Source organism: Atta colombica, unplaced genomic scaffold (assembly GCF_001594045.1).
Source record: "Atta colombica isolate Treedump-2 unplaced genomic scaffold, Acol1.0 scaffold1, whole genome shotgun sequence".
Classification (NCBI taxonomy): Eukaryota; Metazoa; Arthropoda; class Insecta; order Hymenoptera; family Formicidae; genus Atta; species Atta colombica.
The window spans coordinates 2,453,226-2,475,128 of record NW_017259183.1 but is presented as its reverse complement, the minus strand read 5'-3'; the positions used below and the strand labels follow the sequence as shown (position 1 = coordinate 2,475,128).

General features: G+C 37.3%; 3 protein-coding genes across 5 annotated transcripts in view; 1 reads left to right on the top strand and 2 right to left on the bottom strand.

The window, feature by feature from the left end:
* The window catches only part of LOC108689123 (ras-related protein Rab-32), an 18,446-nt gene extending 17,069 nt beyond the window's left edge, over positions 1 to 1,377 (bottom strand). For both annotated transcript variants that reach the window (XM_018195878.1, XM_018196041.1), the window contains exon 1: positions 1,228 to 1,377. In XM_018195878.1, coding sequence (XP_018051367.1) covers positions 1,228 to 1,372 — 145 coding nt within the window. In that variant the 5' untranslated portion in view covers positions 1,373 to 1,377. The remainder of the gene's footprint in view (positions 1 to 1,227) is intronic.
* Positions 1,378 to 1,912: 535 nt separating this feature from the next.
* Positions 1,913 to 21,686, bottom strand: LOC108694459 (conserved oligomeric Golgi complex subunit 1). 2 transcript variants are annotated; one of them, XM_018203991.1, is made up of 10 exons: positions 21,575 to 21,686; positions 5,898 to 6,078; positions 5,524 to 5,691; positions 5,161 to 5,443; positions 4,888 to 5,089; positions 4,388 to 4,804; positions 3,404 to 4,310; positions 3,046 to 3,325; positions 2,770 to 2,973; positions 1,913 to 2,120 (listed from the first exon to the last, which is right to left on the bottom strand). In XM_018203991.1, exons 2-10 carry the CDS (start codon positions 6,032 to 6,034, stop codon positions 2,007 to 2,009), a joined length of 2,712 nt encoding a protein of 903 aa, XP_018059480.1. In that variant the 5' UTR covers positions 6,035 to 6,078; positions 21,575 to 21,686; the 3' UTR covers positions 1,913 to 2,006. The 2 variants fall into 2 exon arrangements, with proteins under 2 accessions (XP_018059480.1, XP_018059471.1); XM_018203982.1 differs by lacking the exon at positions 21,575 to 21,686 and adding an exon at positions 6,184 to 6,242.
* Positions 6,898 to 21,903, top strand: part of LOC108694451 — a 39,335-nt gene continuing 24,329 nt past the window's right edge. The window contains exons 1-7 of the mRNA XM_018203969.1: positions 6,898 to 6,976; positions 7,727 to 7,853; positions 7,981 to 8,110; positions 8,202 to 8,366; positions 8,485 to 8,686; positions 8,761 to 8,885; positions 20,332 to 20,613. Coding sequence (XP_018059458.1) covers positions 6,958 to 6,976; positions 7,727 to 7,853; positions 7,981 to 8,110; positions 8,202 to 8,366; positions 8,485 to 8,686; positions 8,761 to 8,885; positions 20,332 to 20,613 — 1,050 coding nt within the window. The 5' untranslated portion in view covers positions 6,898 to 6,957. The remainder of the gene's footprint in view (positions 6,977 to 7,726; positions 7,854 to 7,980; positions 8,111 to 8,201; positions 8,367 to 8,484; positions 8,687 to 8,760; positions 8,886 to 20,331; positions 20,614 to 21,903) is intronic.

Sequence of the window (21,903 nt, the reverse complement as noted above, 5' to 3'; positions counted from 1 at the left end):
TATATATATATATATAAATAAAATTACCCGTAAAATAATTTTTGTAAAGAAAAAACAGTGAACGCAATTAATGCGCATCTTCAACAAAATTCGAAAGAACCCGCACAGATTCATGTTTTATTTTTATTTTTCATATGCAACGATCACCGAATTGTGATATAACCTCAGCAGTTTGGAAGTCAATCCGTCGATAGATTAGATAAATTGAAGTCTTACCGAGATTATCGGAAAGACGTGTTGATCACGTTAAAGTTATCTTGACAAAATTTTCCCACGAGTGAGGATTTTCATATCTTCTGAGAACAGTTTAAGTGTGATAATTAAAACACGTGTCGATTGCAGTTAAGCGATGCAATGGAATTTTTATATTACTTTGATTCCGTCGAAAGGAAAGGATGTGATTGTATATATTTAATACTGATTAGTCGAGAGCTTAATCGAGCATCTGAAGGAAAATTACCCGGACTAGATAAAGAATACATTTAATTTAATTATCGTGTGACATATCTATGTGCTTCTATCGAAGGTATTGATGCACCGTTAATCGTCAAGATAACTTTAATCGGGAGGAACTTTATCGCTTAATTCATATAATACAATTGAAAAATTACTGAACGTAGATCCGAAGAAATATAAAAGGTCATATTTTAATAAAAATTTAGTATACCAATAGGATTGTTAATATCATTTCTACGATATATATATATATATAAGAACTAGAGAACTTTCCGAACTGCATTTCACCTTCATCCAATCGCCTTTTTCGAACCAATAATAATTTTATTGTGAAACATAAAATTTTTACCGCATCGAACATTCGTCTCATAATCTCTCCACATGACGTGCGGTTTTTATCTAATCGAACGAAAAGACAGACAGAAAAAAAAAATACAAAAAGGAAAAGATATGGATTATTTTAAGTGTACAGTCTCGCAAAAATTCGCGTAGATATTCGCACATGTGGTGGTCAACCGGCCTCTCGATACGGATGAATATTTACGAATATCGGATCACCGAGGGAGTTTCTACGACCCCAAAACGGAGTTTCGATGAAAAGAGTCTTCCGTGACCCAGACGGACGGCGCGGCGCCACATTTCGAGACGTGCGATCCGATCGTTTAAAATCGGCGCGCCTAGCAGACGGCGGACGGCGCCGGTACGCGCGATATTTCGTACGCGCGAAAAAATGAGGGATAAGAAAAGAGTCGAATCGAGGTCGACACTCACCATTTGGGGGGTGGGACGGCTCTGTCGAGATCCCTGATACTCCTGCAGCTGAACTGTCTCGTATCGTCGCTTCTTCTTCAGATGCGAGCGGGAACGTCTCACGACTGTTATCACCACAGCTGGGCCCATCCGGCCATCTTGCCATATATCACAACGTGTACTACGTCGCGCTGGCGTATTATGCCGTCGTCGAGTCCCCCATCACCCCCTTTTTCGTCGCGACGCGACGACGACGATTGCGTAATGTTCGTATACTCTTGTCGCTCCCGCCGATTCTCTTTTTCTCTCACTCTTTCTCCTGACTCTTATCCGACGAGTCACCTCGTTTAAATGAGATTAAAGTTCGTCTTGTGATCGCGGATGACGCTACTGCACGGGAGAATGTAAATGAAAACTAATCTTCAAACGGGAAGAATGAAATCGTGAAATCCGTGACTGTGAATAATTTAACAATGAGTTTAGTAATTTGACAATGAGCTTGATTGAGTCAGAAGACCGGAATCGATTTTTAATTTAATTATTTGATGAAAATATGTTCATAGATTATAAGATTGAAATATTGCAACTTCTGGTTTAATATAAATTTCAATCGCATTTCATCAAAAAATCATTCTATTAAATTATATAATACATATTTAGTACGTATTTAAAGATTAATTTATTTGATTAGTATAAAAACAGATAATAGATAGTAAAAAGATATTGTTTACTAACAATTATTTACAATATGATATATGACACAATATTTACAATATCTTCCTAAAATAGAAAAAAATTAGTTAATTGCCACTGCCAAACCAATCTGATCCCATAGCACCGAAAAACGCGGCTGCTCCGGATTTTATTGCACTGGTAGGCTCATTTTTCACGTGCTCTTTCGTTATTTTCTTGCGCTGTAAATAAATGTATATTTTAATATGAAAGATAATTATTTTTAGTATATATTCATAAAATTGTGTTAGTATCACACGCGATCTCGCAAAAGTAAAAAAAAAAAAAACATAATTAAATTAAAAACACTTATTAAATTACGTTAAAAATCTAACTGTAATTGTTATTCTAATTGCATTTATATTATCTAATTATGATTATATTTCTCTTAACAAATTTTATATAATGTAACATAATCCATTTAAATCCTTTTAATTAAGGTTTTTTTAATCCTTTCATTCCTTTTAAAATAAAAATAACGAGCAACGTAATTAGCAATGTAAAAAATTAATTATATAATTTATTAGTTGCGTTAATGCAAAATCACGTCATGCAAGATCGCTTTACCGGCTTACCAAATGTACACATCGTGATATTTTTATCTTTTTCAAAGGGCAAAATCTATGAATAGGTACGTATATTTATTAAGAAAAAAATTAACAAATGTGCTATTTTAACTTGAATGCTTTCCATTTGATGATACAACGCAAATCGACAAAAGTGTTGTACTATCCTTCTTGACATTCAGAGATAACTTGACAAAGATAGAACGACACTTTGTCGATACTTGTGTCATCAAATGAAATTTTAATAAAAGTATTCGATACATACTTGCGTTTTATCGGGTACTGGCATTGACAAAAGCGGCAAATTTCTTGTTGGAGCGGTTACAGTTAAAGGCGGGAACCATGGTGCTCCTGTACAAACTGCAAGTACTGCAGGCGGTTCGGTCCTCTCATTGCTCGTGTGTTCATTACGTGCACCCAATATCGAATGTAATTGTTCCAAATGACTGACCAAATTTCCAAATATCAACTAAAAAATTAGATGTTATAAACGTCATCGCTATTATAAACTTCCTTTTTGCATTGTTAATATAGTACTAACCAAAGATCTTTGAACAGATTTTTTAACGTTAGTGTGGATAAACGGATTAAAAACATCATAATCAAATGGATCTATTTTCGCAAGCACTGCATCACACGTTTTTGTTGATAATTCATTAAGAATTTTGTTTTCATGGGGCACCATAAGTAATGTACAATATCTTATATCATATAGTACTTGAAACGCTTGCTTTTGTCTAAGGTCTATATTTTTAGATGCGTTAAGATAATAATTGAATAGTTCTGTAATAATACTTTCGATAATTTGCTGTAGTACTCTCCTAAAATTGAAAAAAAAAAAAAACAGAATGTATCATGATAAATAATCTCAATTTACTCAATTTACATTATTTACTTACTTTGGAAGCGTGTGAGGTATAATCTTATTTAAATCTTTGCAAATGGCGGTCAAGAATTTTTGCAATGGTATCGATGGTTGATAAGGTATTAAAATTTCAGACTTTATTCGCTTTCCCTCTCCGGATTCTTCCTCGATGGTAATTTTCTCCCATTCCGAAACGATCCAGTGGACACGCAGCCCATCAATTGGCTCTTTTAATATATATTTCTTCATATGTTCAGATATTTTAACTTTATATACGTTAGCCCAAATGGACCACATGCAAGTACTTTCTTCCTTTAAATTGTCACAAACAGCTTGCCACTTGACATTCGTAATGATAAGTCCGGATACTTTCGACGATGTGAAACACTTATTTAAATTCGAACATAGAGTAGTTAACGCAAAGAGAAATCTTGCTAAAACTATAGCATTTATATCACTTTGACCATGTTTGGGTTTATCATTAACGCATGTGTTCTTTATAAACTGTACAAGATCTTCGATCTTTTCTGTACTGATTACTTGCAAATGTTCTTGAACTTCATTACGATCGGAGAATGAATTCGCTATTAGAGATATATTCGCCGAAAGTAAACTATCTTTTATTGTTATTACTCGTTCAGTTTCGTATAAATAGTGCTCAAGATCGGATAACAGTGCATATAGATTTTCGTCAAATTTTTCGCATAATTTTATCACATTTGGGGAATATCCTTTAGCCTTCATTAATAAGGACCTTTTGTTATCTAAACCACCATTCTTTGTAAGCTTCTGTGGAATGTCAGTAGGGGAATCTTTCCACACAAACCATCGTAAATCGTGTTCCGGAAATTCAAATTTATCATGCGCTATCTTATCGAGTAATTCTGTTATATCGGATTTTAAATCAGCCAACGCATCCGTCCATTTATTCGTTATAATACCTATTAAGAGATCATTATTAATTATTAAAGTAAGTGAGGAATCTTTACCTTTTTATATAGATATAATTATTACACACATTTTGCTCGTCTAGTTATAATAGGTTGAAAGAATTCTATCCAGAAACTTATTCTCGGTAATGAAAGCTCCTCCCATATTGAATTCCAATTTTCTGGTAGATTTATACTGATAGCTTCTTCCCGAACATTATATAGGCCTTTAATAGAAACGATTAAATCCAATAATTTAGTGATCTCGAGATTAGAAAAATTATTCACCCACTCCAACCAAGATTTAACACTATTTTGAAGTGCTGGTAAAGAAAAGGTTTTTGGTATATCCTGAATGAACGGTTTGTGATGTTTGGTAACGGATGGTAGAAATTCTTGGAGTAAATCTTGATCTAAATCTAGCTGTGACAGTAAAGAATACGCTTCTTGATCTTTTATGTCTGCTACAAACTGTAAGACCAAGCCTCCAGGTGCATTATCTGCATCTATAATCACGTGTAAGATACAAAATAAAATTTTCTGTTTACTGCATTCAGATCGTAAGATAAATAAAATATATAATACTTACTTATAAAGCACGAATATATTAAATGGACAGTTTGTATAAGTATTTTCATACACGATTTGAGCTTATTTTTAACACTGTCATGACCTTCTCCTTTAATGACAGATTCAATGGCCATACATCTTGTGGATATTAATTTTTCTAAAAGATCCGCAAATGACGATTCATTTAAAAATACCAGAGACGCCAAACAGTTTGCAGCGTTCTACAAGGGAAATGTATCGTCAGTAAGTAATAATTAAATATCACAAAATAAGCAACAATTTGTATACCAACTATGGTTGAAACATCCAACGATTGCAATATTTTGTTGCATTCGTTAGATATAATATTCTTAAATTGCATAATAACATCCCACTGCTTTGAAACAATTGGATATCTTCGTGACAACTCGGTGCTGCCGACTTCGAACATTAGACTGTAATTTATATGTTGTGCTATTATATATAATTGTGTGGCAAATAACAAATTCTGATTTTCGATGCTCGTCCAAATGTATTGTGGAATGTCCATTAGGATTTTGATTTGGATGATAACGGAGTCAAAAATATATCCTTTTCTACAAAAAATTATAGCTTAGTTTCGAATGTTTATAAACATTGCATTCGAATGATATGTGCAATATTTGAAAAAAAATACTTGTCCAGCTTATCTTCAATCGGCTCTGTCTTGAAACCAATAAGATATTTCTTTTGCAATTCCCTAAATTTATCCTCTATGTTAATTATTCTCGAGGTAACTTTCTCAGACGTTATCTTCATTTTTCCAATTGTGTCGGCAGCTAATATTAAATCCCGATATCTTTCCCTGAAAATCATTAATATAAAAACTGATAGACGCTTCATAAAGATTTGATGTAAGTAATCCCTCGAATAATACATTTAGAATAATACACTTTCTTGTAAATTTAAAGATAAACTTTGATAGTATGTAAAGAGGATAGTACTTTAATTAAAAAAAAAAAAAAAAAAAAAAAAAAACAAGTTAAATTAAACTACGTGAACGAGCCTTACCCAACTAACGTCCGCAATTCTAATTTTTTCCTATCACTTTCCAGTTGAATCTTCTTCTGAATCTCTTCAATTTCTTTAATGGTGTGCTGCTCAAACAGCTTATTTATGTCCAAGTCCAAGTAATTCGTTGTTGTCATACTTCTAACGTTTCGTGCACAATCTTTCTGGAATCAAGAACGCTCTAGAACAAATAAGATTCCACGTAGCTCGTAAGTCATAAGTTAGAACAAAATCGCAGGTTAGCGAGGGTTAGTCTGCTATCAACTGTTTTATCGTGCATCGATACCGTCGCGCTTCGTTGAAACGTCATCCGGAAAATTTCCGTTAGTCGGCGCCGCACCTGTGCTCGCTCGCTGCACCTGCGGATCTCCTTCTGGGAGTTACGAGTTACTCCGAAAAATGCTTATCTGGGGAAGGCTCGTCCCTGACATCGAGTAGAGCTAACCAAGTCGACGAAGCACCGTCGAGGACGGTGAATTCCGGTGAGTTCTCGCGGTCGGCAGGCAGTGCGGCCCGGCGACGGAGCATCCGGAGCATCGAGGAACTTTCTGGCCCTAATCCGACGGTCGGATTGCCGCGCGCAAGACGATTGTCCATTACCGTAGACAAGAAAACACAAGAAACGCCGAACGCACGGAGGGTACGGAGTGCGACTTATTGGTATGCGGCGGCTGTTTGTCGCCGTGGAAACTCCGCCGGATCTGTCTCCGTTGTCTCGCGTCGTGTCGCGTGTTCTGGACGTCCCGAGGAAGGTTATGTCGTCGGCGTAGCGTCGCACGATTCTACACCTGGGTGCTGCCTGGACGCCTTTCGTTCCGATCGGGAAACGCGAGCGGTGATTGCGAGCGATGAAATTTTTCATCGCCCGGTGACATTCCCCTCCCCGCGTGGCGACAGCACAGGTGTGTCCTCGGTCTACGGATGTGTGTGCAGACGCCCCACTACCTATCCCGCGCGAGCTACCGACGTCGAGCAGCTCTCCGGTTTCCCAGCGGTTTTGTCGGCGAGACGGTAGCGGTGATGCGCGCTACCGGGCCAAAAACGACCTAATCGGGACCTGATGACTGTCGACAACACGGGTGAGCATACCTCCTGACGCCGCGCCTTCGTGCGGTCTTATCTCGACCGACGGACAAATGGCAAAGTTGAGTCGCGCGCTCCGCAAGGCGCAACTTTCTTCTCTCCCTTTTTTCTTTTTCTGGAATTAGCACATTCGTGCAAAGACTCGCGTCGTGTTGCTATTTTAGCGCTCGCTGCGAAGAATCAGCGTTCGCTGAGAACGGAAACTCGTTTCGAGTTGAATTCTGTCCAAACGAATTATCTTGGAGTCTAATATTTCTCCTTCTCTGAATAATGTATATTCCTAAAAAGGAGCTGCGAAGGTGTTACGCAATAAATTATTTCATGATACAAAAAAATGTGTTTATGTGTACTTTTTTAGTTATAATATACTAATAATATGATTAATCAAGTTGTCATATAAAAAGTTATTCTTTTTCGAAGAATGTCCCGGGTTACAGAGTGAAAACAAATATAGGGTGCTTTCCATTTAGTGATATAAATCAACACAAACATCTATCTTTAACATTCTATCTTTCTTGGCATTCGGTGAGTAACAAAGATGGAACGACATATGTGTCGACTTGTCATCAAATGGAAAGTACTCATAGTTCACTTCACTTCAACTTATCGTATCAGTTCAAAACATTCTTTAGAAAAGACTAGATCTACAATTGTATTATTGTATAAAAAGGATTACAATTTTTATAATTTTGTTCTCCAAATCGGAAAGAGATAATCTTGTTATGTTTAACATATTTTGAATGCAGATTACCACAAGGCAAAAAGGATGAGTACCTCACTAACGTCACTTCAACCAAATAGTCAAAGCTTAGAAAGGCAGAAACATGTTAGAACCACGACGGAAAGACTGTACAACAGTCTTACCAAGAAAAGGTTTGCTTCTATTAATATTTATAGTATTCACTAGTATTAGTCATACAATAGATCTCTCATTAATCATACTTTTTTTATTTGACTTATTGTTAGCTAACATATCTATTCAACTTGTATGCATTTCTAGGAAAGATCCAAAGCAAACAAATGTTCAAAGAATGTGGATAAACTATGAAGACTGCAAAGATGACTTTTGGGCAGCTATAAGATCTAATTATGATTATATTATGGATACTAATTTAATCGATACTTGCAAGGTATATTTGAAATGTTTTTTTAAGTCTTTTTCATGCACAGAGATATAGCGTGAGATATAAATATGTTGAACAATTTCATTTTAAATTTAAGGAAGCAAATGGTGAATTGACATGGGACGAAACAGACGTGTCGACGCAATCGTGGAACTTGAAGGAAGTCAGCAATCAATTTTCAGAGCTTTACTCGTGGTTAAGAATTCTTCAAGAATTGGTCTATTCTAAAGAAGAAAATCTTTTAGACAAGAGCCTGCGTGCAGTACGTATCAGTGAATCTGATATATTTGAAATATGATAAAATGTGATAAAAATAAATCTCTAAATATAAAATTATTAATTATACATCTTGAAATAATGTTAAAAATTGAATTAATCAGGCTCATATGGAGGAGCTACGACGCAAGGCGTATAGACGTAAATTATTCAATGAGCAAGCGGAAAAATTAATTTCTCGCGCCCCTGCTTTAAAAGATGAAGTGGCGTGGCGTGTAGATCACTTGAATGCAAAATGGGAACTAGTTGAGCAAATTATGGCGCCCATAGACCAACCAGTATCTAGTCAACAAGATATATCAGCAGGTAATGGGTTGTTGCCTCTTGAAAAATTGTATCTTTTATTAAATCATGTTTATTAAATCGATCTGTTCCAACAGATTTTGAACGCGAAGTGAAATGTCTAAGAAAATGGTTACGAGAAATGGAGTCACGTCTTCAACCTTTGAGCTTCCACATCAACTGGACTTTGCCAGAACTGGAGGACAAAGCGGTAGAGCACATGGTAAGTGACGTATTGTTTTCTATTGTTAGATTTACGTAACAATAAAGTTATTAGTATTTTCCTATCTTTCTCATTCGTCGGCAAATTTCGCCATGTGGTATACTTTACAGACATACCAGATGTCCCCTTGGGACATCTCCCCTTTATTTACTTTATTACATTTTACTGTGAGAAAGTATCATCCACTTGTAGAAAAAAACGCATGTATAAAAAAATTTAACATATGCTCCAATATATATTTGGTTTTTCCTTTAGAATTAAATAATAAACAAAGAAGAATCCCAATTGATATTCGTTCTGAAATTTCTTTAAACAGTATTCGTAGATCCACTTTAAATTAATACATCTTTGCTTAAAATTAACATAATTGAATGATTTTTTATTTTGTTACGTAATCTTATTTCTCGGATATTGATTCAAAATAAACAAATCGGAACGATTGGAAAAAAATCTCCTAGTTCATTGGACCCATAAATATGTATTAGGAAAGATTTCTTGTAAATTTCTGCAAAAAAAGGTGAATATCTTTAAAGTTAGAGCTCAGATAATTTTATGCATGCGCTTGTTCTTCCTGTTTTTTTATAAGTAAATTGGATAGCGTAAAATGCACAAAGCGGAACGGAGTATAAATCTGCGGATAAATTAGCTCCAGCCGAAGCAACCCATTTATTAACCGATTTAATTGTTAATGACGAAACGGGAACGCTAGGAAGCGGCACGATTCGGCGGAATACGTGCTAAGAATAATGCCGCATTAGTCTAGCACGTGCGGACCGGATTGAATTTTCGTTGGCCGCTAAGACCGAGCGACGCAACAGCTAAGAGGAACGGATGTGATGGTATCCAGGGTGATAGGGTGGGGAGCAAACAGTCGGCGTGTATACCCCACGTTGTTGTTTTGTTCCGGGCTCCGATCTTTCCCGAAGGCTTGCGTTCGGACAGAAACGACGCGCTTCGTTGCTTTGGAGAGACTAGCAGCTGCCTGCCGGCTGCACGAGTCGACAGAGTTCGCCGTTCCACGGTCGCTGCCGGTGGACGGGCACGTTACAACGAACACGTTGATCCAAGGTTCCCTTCCTCCTTGTCCTCTCTTCTTTCTTCCTTCCCCTCCACATTCATCGTCCTCTTCTTTTCGCCTTTCTCTCTTTCTCCCTCTTTCTCATCATCTCTTTCCATTTGTCTAGTTCTCATCCCTCTTTTTTTCTGGAGCATCGCGCTATATTTAAACGCAAATGGTGCGCGTCTCTTGTATTTGATTTGTGTGATCGCGGCACATCACGTAGTAGCTTTGTGCAACGCGTGGGTCAGCTTTTGTGTGCCACCGGCATCTTGTACCGGCATCAGTATTCCCTCCGTTTTCCCTCCGTTGCTCCGTAAAGCAGCGGGGGTTCTTTCTGGAAGAATCCATGGTCACTCACGTAATCTCCAGCATCGTGATATCGTGGGTCAGCCAGACGAGTCTCTTCTTCTACGGGTCTAACCGGCCGCCGTACGGGCTCTCTTCCCCTTCTTCCTTCACCTCCTCCTACTCGTTTTTCCATCCGTCCGTCCATCCTATCTAACCGAGACCCGAGACCCGAGACATACCACGGCAACACTCGCAGCTCAAACTTCTTCGCGCGGTCCATTCGACGTGGTTTCTCCGTCGTCGTCGACTGCCGCGAACAAACCCTGGCGCGGCGCGGCGGTGATAAAGGAGTCATTCATGCAACGTAACGAGCACGAGTGCGACGAAACCGCTGCGAGGAAGCGGGGAACCGGAGGTCTGAGGCGTTTGAAAAAAAACCACGGCGTATCCCAAGTCGTCTCGTCGTCTCGTCGTCTCATCGTCAGTCTGTACCGGGTGTAAAGAAAAAAAGAAAAAAGATGCGCTTCGTTACCGAAGCTTGTGAGTGCTTATAGTGCTGCAGCATGGATGCTCGGTCTCGATGCTTCTCGATTCTTCGTAGTTTCCTCTTCTTGTGGATACGCGTGTTCTCGCACACATCCTCGCTTTCGCGCTGACGTAGATACAATGGTGCGCCGCTCTTCCTACTCGGCATAGTGGATATGCATTTTGGTAAGCCACCTGATGGAAAATTTATCGTTTTCTTTATCTAATTGTGTGTGAGGGAGCTCGTTCAAGGATCGATCGAAACAGATTGCCTCACCGCGGTTGATTAAACAACAGTATTGTTTCGAAGCACGTGGTCGTAAAAAGTGTACGGTAAAGATAATGGAATTTAGAACGTGAAAGTCGGTGTTCCAAGTGTTCCGAACCGTAGAGAGAGAGAGAGAGAGAGAGAGAGAGAGAGAGAGAGAGAGAGAGAGAGAGAGAGACTCTTTATTTTTCTGGTAAACTCGTTGCATCTATCTCAATATTTTATACCGCGTTGTTATTAGCTGAAACTTAATTCTCTGCTCTGCTTCTCTCTTCAGAGTTTTTCAATTCGAGATAACACCTTGAGCTAATTCCGTCCACATCCGCAGTTCTCTCGCAATACAGCACGACTGAGATTCATTGTGATATTTGTCCCGTTATTGTTAAACACATTGAAAAACACAATGAAACAATGAAGCAATTACAGCAAAGACTATCCGGCTTAATCTGAGTAATGCATCTACGATCGTACTTACCTTTCGAACGAGAAACGTTCGTCATTACATATCGGATTTTCCTTTCCATAGTAAAAGACGAAGAAAGGAAAATCGTCGTGTAAAAAGTCGCATTACTCACCCTTGATAGTTTATTTACGATTTATTATGTCAATTCAATATAAAGCAAAGCACATAAGTAATAATACAATAATAATAGCTGTTATCGTCAAGATTATAATCATGAAAACCGGGAAGCCCGTTGCATGTTTTTCGATCAATCATATACTTATCATATATTAATTATATACTTGGAACACACGTCGATCTCTGGTTCGCGCTCCGATTTATTACACCTGAGCTCCGGTTCACATATTATCTTCCGCCGCGTTTGGTCATCGACACTCCGTATCGCGGTGCGTGGATGCTCCGTTGAACGACATTCGTGAATGTCGAAGTCGGTCGTTCGAGGTCAAGCGAGTTCACGTGGAATTGTATCCGTATAAAGAGAAAGTAGATCTTTCTGGAATTTTATGGAGTCAGTTGTTATCCGGTAATCGCGCTAATTACCGGATCGCTAGTCATTGTATTAAATTTAAATTTAATTATTCATTATAGCGGAAAGGGAAGGTATTGTATCCTCCCATCCTTTCGACTTTCTATCGATACCCACAATACACTTACGTCACACTATCGTCAAGCAACTCATTTACCAGTTATTTACCAGTTACATATATCGCTTAAAAGAGAAAGTCGAAGGAACATCAGTCGGCCTGACATTAACATCTATCTGGCTGTATTAATTAATTTGGAACGAATTTCGTTTCGCTAACGTAACATGTGGACATATGTCTGAACTCGAAGAAAATCTGTGAAACCGGACAGTAGCCGTTTGGCTTTTCAACTAGTTGAGAGTATTTTTAGAAGCGCACGATTCGAGCGATTATCGCACACACTCCAGCCTCGTGCGATATTAGGGTGATTGCTCTTCTTCCGAAAGAAAAACTAACTCCCACGTTAGATAAACGTAAGATAGATTTGCGCGAGCGGCTGTAACAGATTTTATATTTTAAATAGATCGAGGAGACAAGTTCAAGTCGGGTGAGAATTATTCTCGTTTTTTATCTCGCGTAATCATATCGTATCACGTTAATTTACAAATCACAGATTCTCGATTGACACAACATCCGCATGCAAAACACAATATGCATAAATAAAACCGGAAGTATCTTTCGCTGCCTGATGTTACAATTTTTAATTTGACTTTAACAAATTGAATTTCTCGCGCATCAAACATCGTGAATTGTAAATATTGACGCGATATTTAAATCTCACGAATTTTAAATTTATCGGGAATGATCATCTCGAATAATATTTTTACGATACATGATTATTTTTGGCAACACTCTTGACGATGTCTTATATTGTTCATTTCATACGAATGTGAATTTTAATATCTTATTAATAATGGGTGATAAAAATTCGTGTGATAAGATTACAAAGTATTTGTAGATAAAAAAAATAATAAATACCAACTAATTCAAGGTTCAAACGGGTACGTGTTCGCGATAACGACATGCCTTATCAACGATGTATAACTTAGTCTCTTCATAAACGAGTAACTTTTTCGTGGTATGTCGTTAGAATTGTTGTAAAATTTACAGAGATACTTGCGAAACCGCAAATCCGAGCATTGACCAAAAAAAAGAGTTATTCTACCGTGGAATACAAGTAAAATGTCCAATAAGAGTCTCGGCGCGGCGACGAGAAATGAGGTGAGGACGGCCTGGGTAACTCGGTTAACAGCTGCGAGCGGAAGGTCCCGGATGTGATCTTATTCGCGAATACACGTGCAATTTGAATATATTGCATTACTGAGACTTCCAACCAACTTTGAATTTAAAATAAGACCAAACTACTAAGTATCACCAAAAGGTGAAACGTTCGAATGATTTCTGTATCTTCTTTTATACGGGAGGACTATAATCACTCCTCACGCGATGCATGATCGCGAGGATACGCGATGGAAACTCGCGGTGCTGTCGTGCTTGCGTCACCATCACGAGCGGTGTACTATAAGTGAAAGGGAATAGAAAATTTTTGCCAGCTAACATTTTTTTATGGCGCTCTACGAATGCAAGATTTACGATTACGCGGTGCATAACGCGTTGCGACGCGAAATCAGTATGTGCGTACAGCAATCCGTTTGATTGTTGCCCCCGAACGAGATTGCTTTATCGTGACATTGCTTACGGTGCAAATTATTACAGCAATATTCTCTTTCCTTCCCGCATAATTTCCATTTCGTTTCACGTATGAGTGGAAGTGTCTTGTTGGAGAATTAATTATCAAGCTTTAATAGTTAAAAACTTGAAGAGAGAAAAATTTAGAAAGAATTTTAAATAAATTCTACTTGAAAGATTGATATGAATGATGCAGAGTTTGATATTCGAAAGTCACAGGAAGCCTTGTAACGCATTTCAGATATTAAAGCTCGATGTCTGCATAAAAAGGAAGCCTTACGGCGATGATTGTTCTCGTACTGAAGAGAATTGTAAATTTATATTACAATATGTATATTACAGGATGTTTCACAAAGTACTGGAAAGAATTCCAGAACACGAATTATGATGAATAGAAGCTATGGTCGCGAATTTTATAGCAGCATGAACAACTTGGGTTAAAATTAGATCGTTCAAATGGAAGCCCCGCCGGAGACGAAATTGAAAGAATTGTCTTTCAAACGCACACTATCATAGCGTATATAATCGAAAGGTTAATATTACCACGTTACCGGAAAGTTGATGCGTTTTTTTTTCATTATAGCTTGTCATATTATAGAGTCATTTGCCTTTGCATGTTTGCGTGCGCTGACTCACTCGCCTGGCGTCATCCGTTAACTAGGAACATTGTGGATGTGACCACCATTTCTGAGTTGGATGGAACTTGTAGCGTATCCTTTAAGCTACAGAGACTCTTAGGCCGGTAGTCAGTTCTTATATTCAAGATAGATTAAATTCTGTCTGGAGATGTCACGGACTAATCAGAGGGACCACGTCTTAGCGTCTTGAAATAAGAACCGACTATGAATACCAGCCTTATAATAGTTACAAGAAGTAATAATAATTGTCTTATTGTTAGTTTTAAAAACACTTATAAATTATATTTTTAAATTATATTTTGTACATTAAAATTAAATCATAATATCGTAGCAAATCGATTCGTTTCAAATATACCTACCGGAATAGTGTGATAATAGACGGAGTTTATTTTGTTTTAAAATAGTTTTCTAAAAACGAAAGAGTATAAAGGAAAAATATAACGAAATAAATTGTACAAAATGTAAGGAAGAAATATGCGTGCGCAGGAAGAACGTGAATAAATAAAATTAAAAGAGAAAAAGATACAGCTACGCTAAAGGTAAGAAGAAGCATTGAGAATATCAAAGAAAGAAGAAATAGCTAAGTATAATAAAAATATGTAATAGAAGGAAATTACATAAAAGAGGACGAGAAACCGTAAGATTTTGCCAAGATAAAATAATACTAATGCACAAATGATACGAATGCGAATGATACGAATTCATGATAATTTTTCTACGTGCCTGTTGTAAAATGTGCCATGTGGGAGGCTTACCGCTAGATTACTCGTGAAACTATGACTGTAGTGGCTATACACAGTTATCCTCGGTCTATCTTGAATTCTTAGATAGCGTCGGCACGTCCTGCCGGTTACGGAAGTAAAAATCGCTTAGTGAACGCACTAAGTGCTGGTGGTCTTAGCCTTACAGTCGGTTACCACGTTTTGCCTGCGATTTAACCTTCTACACCTTTACTAGTACAATCTCAAATAATACACCGCGGCGTGCCGTGACATCCTTTTTCAGGAATAAACGCAAGACTACACGGAGGTGAAGAAATTAGTACCGGTGGAGTGTACACTTTCTCTTTCCCACACAAAGTAGAAACTTGATCCTGCCTCATGAATCGATGGAGATTGGAAGAATCCTTTTCTTTAACAGGACATTAACTGCTTTAATGATGTTGACTCGAGTTTGTTGGACGGAGATACACCGCACGGATAAGGCAACATTGAAAAATAATCGTTTTCTGGCGCAATGAAAATTTATGTGATATTAACAAAAAAGAAAATTTCATAAAAGTTGTACATAAAAAAATTTTACGTGGCAAAACATAACGACAGTAATGACAAATTAACTTTCTCCAGGCAGTGGCAGTAGACAGTCTTACTCATCGTACAGAGCGTGTCGATAAATCATGATTAGATTGTATGCCGAAAGAGATTTCTCGATAGAGCCTTTCAACTTGGATTGAAAGAAGCGGTAATAACAACGCTCTTCTGCGACTTCGTTGGAAGTACATGGGGCGTTCTCGACGAAAGAATTCGATCTTCTATATAACTAATATATGTAAACTGAAATGATAAATAAGAATTATGGTAGGTACGTATTACTTTTTAAAATAAAAATTTTCTTGAGCACATATAATTATTTTAATTATAATCACGCGCGGATTATTTTACTTCTAAAAAAACTTAAATAAAAACTGTTCTCAGAACAAAATAAATTACCAGGTTTCGTTACCACAGAATATATTGAAATTTATTATAAAAAGTTTTATCTATAAATCTTTATAAAAATCACACGTTTTTGTATAATTTTTGCAATTTGCATTTTACGAACGAATAACGCGCGTATAAAAAAAATTGTGATCTCCATTTATCTGGAACACCTTGTAGAGAGCGTACTGTGGGATGATCTATTCTTCGAAACAATTTAAGCGATCCAGCAGCCAGCCGTTGGTCTTCGAATTGCTCGAAGGTACAGCCGCGCCCAAAGAGTTATCGGCTCGTTCGTCTCAGATTAATCTCCATTCTGTGGTATCGTCCCGATTTTTCGCTAGTCACGGTATATACCTCGTGATCTCTACAGTATTTTCCATCGATCGAAACCTATGCGGTTAGAATGCGAACGGTGGTGTACGAACAGTCATGCTCTAAAAACTAAAACGTGTACTTATGCAATGTAAAAGTTCTAACGTTATAAGCCAGGCAATATTTTGACAAGCGCATATCGCGCTGATATCGCGTTATATCGCGTGTATTAGATAATAGAACATATTTGCTGTGCTACTATTAATTTAATTCATCGAAGACTCGAGGTATTCGAGATACCAGTTTCAATTAAAATGTCTACATTATGTGACTTGCCTTACTGCCTTGATCTTATTCTCCGTTTTATCACGTAGAAAACTAATTTGTCAGATTTCCGCTTCGGCCTTACATTTTCCATTTCATCATGTAGAAATTCAATTAGGTTTCCTGCGATAATGATTGTTAATTTCGTAATGTGAGATAATATCGAGTTTGTTGAATTACTTAATACACAGATTCGCTCTAAACTTATCTACTTTTACTATCGCCGGCGCGAGTTCTCGCGTGATTCGACATGCCGTTTCACTCGTCATCGTCGACCAACAAGGACATTATCACTATCGTGCGACAGGCTTATGGATGTGTCTAGTATCGCGTGTCTTTGAAAGCCCGCATCTTGCATGACATTATCGTCATGCGTTACATTCGCCCGCGCAACCTGTTTCCTGTTGCATCGCGTAATATTTTCTACGGTGTCATTGTCACGAAGATACCGCAACAGAAAATATTTAATCGTAAGTGAAACTCGAGAGGAAAAGTGATCGGGTCGACCTTCCCATTGAATTTGTAACGCGATGAATTTTCTAAGCCGCAATATGCCAAGGTTATTGCTCCAGCGTCAACGTCGCGGCCTTCAACTTGAGATGAGCTGACGACAGTCTGACAAGTAGGATGGAAACCAGTCGAAGAGCTGGAAAAACCGGCCGCTTTTAATTTTCATCGTGAGAAAAAAAAAACTTCTTCAAGCATATTTCAACCATAAATGTATAAGCGTGAGAAAATAATTTTCTCTTTATACGTATAACTCTGTTTATATAATTCAATGATACAATTCTGCTTTGCAATTTTTCACAGGTATTCCAACCTGCAAATTTTAATTCCGCGATCTCAATCGCAACGCGCGAGATTTTTTCCGTTTTTTTTTTGAAAGCTTATATCCCCGAATGGTATAAATCTTTGCTATGAAAAAATTGATGGGCACGGTTAGAATTCTACTGAATACATCTATCCGTTATTTATGCTATAATAGAATAGATAAGCAGAATATTCTATGACTAGTAGCACGTCGCATGTTTCATTCCATGGCGTGAAACTATCGTGGTATCGTTGAATGTCAATAACTACCAGCAATCGGCATTCGTGGACCGCCACCGATGCAGCATCTCTCCATCTCGGTTACATGGTAGCTTGACATCATGCAGTGTTTAACTATGGATTCAACTATAAATTACACCCTACCTTGGATAAGGCTGGTCGTATTTCTCTTCTCAACGTATAAACGCACGCATGCATAGCGCAACTCGCTCTTTACGATTCTTTAATATCTGTCGCTAAACTTTCCCATGAAAGCTAAAGCGCACCCGCTGTTAAGATCTCCGCGAAACGCGCGCGATAGATTTTATTCCTTTACGATCTCCTTAGCACACGTTTTGTCACGAATCACACCATACTTGTTCCTTATCACATTCCACGCATGCAGTCGTATATACATTCCGCGTACTCGAGGCGGAATGTCGACGGAAAGTTGTTACCGATCTCTATCAAGATATCGTTCATATTTCTCTTTATTTTCGTTTTTCTGTGAGATGAAACGTTTACAATATTGATAAGTGGCAATATCTCTCTTTCTACAATCAAAACAGTTCTTCTAGTGAATAAATTATTATATACATATATATATGTACATTACTTGAAAAGCATGAAATAATTTACACGAAATGTCACGGATGTCTTAATACATAAAATTTTGCCGTACTCGGGATGTGAGTCTAAATTCAAAATGTAGTACAGTGTAGTACAGCCCCTTGAACATAAATTATTAAATGTTTTACAATATTATAATAAAATCATAAATATAATAATTAATAATAAATAAATAATTAAATTTTTATGCGAAACATCAAACGTTTTATATGAAAAATTAAATGCATAATTCTTGAATCAACATTGAATCAATCAATTGATATAAAAGTACATAGCGGATTCGATTACTTGCGCTAGTACAAAAATTACTTCAAAGTTATTTGATGACAGAAACCTAATAAATATTCAATGTGTTTCACATCATAAGCAATTAAAATTACATAAATAACTGAAAAGTTCTTGATAACAGGCTCGATTGAAATTAATCTATAATGCGTGTAAGAAGTCTGTACGAGAAGTCTGTACCAGTGCAAATGATATTTGATTTTAAACATAAACAAGTACATAAACATTTCGATCCTTTGTTTTGAATCATTAATATGAAAGTCGCATATTTTAAACTAAAATTAAAGAATATATAAATTGCGACGTATGTTATTCGAATAAGAGCATCATTAATAAGTGTATCGACGAGTGCAATCGCAGTGATTCTTTCAGAAACATGAAATTGACTGATTTGCTAAATAACAATAAATTCGCAGAAACATTATCTCAAGATATAATATTTTAGAGTAACAAAGTTTTATATATAAAAAAAATCGCTTTATTTACACGTGAGCACTGTGTTGAGCTGAATTAAAGCATTAAATTCTTGCGCATATTTTCTTGCTCTGAATATTTAACTTATGTAGTGCAAATCAAAACAGGTGGAAATTAGTATCTATAAAATTTCTAAATTATCTAAGTTACGTTACACAAGATAGCTGTAAGATTAGGAATGATTAGTTCATATTACACTAGTACACTTTCGTGTCATAGAACAATCATGATGTCTTGTAAGATATTAGAAATAAAAGTTGGCGGTGTCTCGCAATTTACAATTCGAATGTATTCCATTGTTCTCACGGAGACTGGGATATTCTAATAAGCAAAATAGCAAGATTTCTGCGAATAGAGTTGTCCAAGCTGAGCAGCTTGATTTATGCATGCACGCACTTCGCATCCTGTCGGAGAGCGCATATCCGCGCTTTCATAACGAGGCTGGTTCCTCACCAGTGATCGTTGCGTTGCTCCTTTTGTTCGAATGAGAAATTGACAACGAGATGAGGCGACGTAAAAGGAAGAAGGAGAAAAAAAGTGTCAGTCGGGTAATCGTACGAAGAGTGTGCACTGCGTGAAAGCAAACTGCGATACGGACCTGCTCTCGGAACGACACGTCGTACTGCGAGATAAGTAGAACAATCACACATAATCATATGCAATCTATCAGAGAAAGTGGGCTAATATGGACCACGGTTAGTGGATGGAGATGGAGGATATTCCAACGCTTTTGTCTCCTGAGGAGATTTCGAAGCGCGATCTGGAAGAGTACAAACGCGCACGCTAGGATACCAAGTGTTAACATGAAGTGGAGAGAGAAAGAAACATGAATCTGGACTTATCGGCCGGCTCGACAGCTTGACTCACTTCGCGGAAGTAATAAAGAATTTTAAATGTTTCTTTTGTACGTGCGCATTTAACCTTTACGTTCTGGTTGGCGTGCGCGCGGTGTCGGTTCATGTTTTTGCACATTACATGTTCCTAAGCCGCGCTTACTTTCCGCTGGCCCTCGCCGCATTATTAATCATCAACGATGTCGTTAGATATAACTACTCATTTCGCGCATCTAGATAGCTTTATGTTTTCTAATATAGCTGCTGTGGATGTATAATTTAGACGAGATATTATGATTTATTAAAATCTGTAGGCATCGATTTCTCTCTGTTAATTTTTCTTTTTCTTTTTGGTTTAAAGATTATAATGGATGTACGATAAATTACTAAATTTCTGTACGCAGGTACTTCAACGAGACATAGAGGCGCACGGGCGTATCGTCAGTTCGATTGTTAAATTGGGAGACAAAGTTTTCACGCAGCAGCAGCAGCAGCAGCAGCAGCAGCAGCAGCAGCAAGAACAAGAACAAGAACAAGAACAGGAACAGCAGCAAGAGAAGAAGCAACAATCCTCGCAGCCTTTGCGTATAGTAAGATCATTGGAGCGACGTTGGCATCTTCTGTTTTTACGTGCCTTGGAGTGGCAGTGTCACATTGAGACCCTCGTATCTCATATAAGAAATAAGGTAACGGTTCTATTATTCTCTTACCTTTCACGGAGGAATATCTCTATATCTTACTCGAGATGTAAAGAGTCGACGCGATTAAACGGCACACTTTACATGAACGAAGGTATTAAATTTTTCCAGAGATAATTGACTTTTTATACTTTGTGGTTTTTTTTTTAATTGAGAGTTGCAAAGTGCAATATTATAAACGAGAAAAGCGCGTAAAGGTGATTAAAATGTGTGTAAACAGAATATATATATAAAATATGGAAACGCTGTGCTCATTCCGCCACTTTGTATTAAACTCCGCAGGTATATTTCATTCCGCTGTGCTGATCGTAGTAATTAAACTGAAACTTGTGGGAAAACGCGTCGGGCAATATCGATCGATGAACGAATGAGCGGTGTCAGGAAATAAAGGGTGGAGCCGAGTAATAATCTGTTAGTGGTTGCAATTGACGGAGATGCTTCACAATTGACGACCATTAAGAATAGTATATTGAGTGGCCATTTTGTTTTATTTGTGCTCGCAGAGAAAGAAAACTCTAAGCAAAACGATATTTTAAATCTCTTACCACAGACGTAGGCACTCCTCTCCTCTTTAACGAATAAGATAACTTTCTTTCCATTAAATTTAATGATTTACGTATCAACAAACCAAGTATAGAAAAACTATTGGTAAAATGAAAATATCAATTTAAGATCAAATTAGTTTGATAAACGAATTTATAAGAGTTTATTAAATTTACATGAGATAAATAGAAAACTTATATATTAATGTAAAAAAAGATATTTATATGTCGTAAAATAAATTCTTTTTACATTATAATATTGAGCGAGCAACATTTAGAATCAACTATTAGAATATTAATAGATAAAATATTAATTGGCGGATGTTATATACATTTTCTTGTATTCCGTAAACTTGCCTGCCATTGCAACCCTATCCTTATCCCTACCCTTATCCCTTGCCCTTTACCTGTTTAAACTTGTAAAATGTTGTCGAGCGGTTTTCTTTTATACCCGCCTCAGGTATCCCGTCGAAGGAGGCTTGAGATCCGGTCTTTGGACAGAGTAACTCAGTAATGCGTCAAACGTTCCATGGCCCTAACCATAACTCTTTCTTTCTCTCTCCCATCAATTCCAACTGCGTCGTATGACACAGTCAGTGCTGATAATAAGCGATAACTTATTAAAACAAGATAAGTGTCGGTCTTCGTTCGCAGAAGCGTACATTCAACATTTCGGAACATAACAAGGTGCAGAGATATCGCGAACAATAACACAAAGTTTCGACGGAGTTACGTC

What these genes read in the sequence shown, in the direction of transcription:
- LOC108694459 (XM_018203991.1), bottom strand. Translation starts at nt 6,034, where the DNA reads ATGACAACAACGAATTACTTGGACTTGGACATAAATAAGCTGTTTGAG. An exon ending in ATTGAAGATAAGCTGGACAA is followed by an intron (nt 5,444 to 5,523) that starts GTATTTTTTTTC and finishes AATTTTTTGTAG; the next exon opens with AAAAGGATATATTTTTGACT. An exon ending in AATATATTCGTGCTTTATAA is followed by an intron (nt 4,805 to 4,887) that starts GTAAGTATTATA and finishes ACGTGATTATAG; the next exon opens with ATGCAGATAATGCACCTGGA.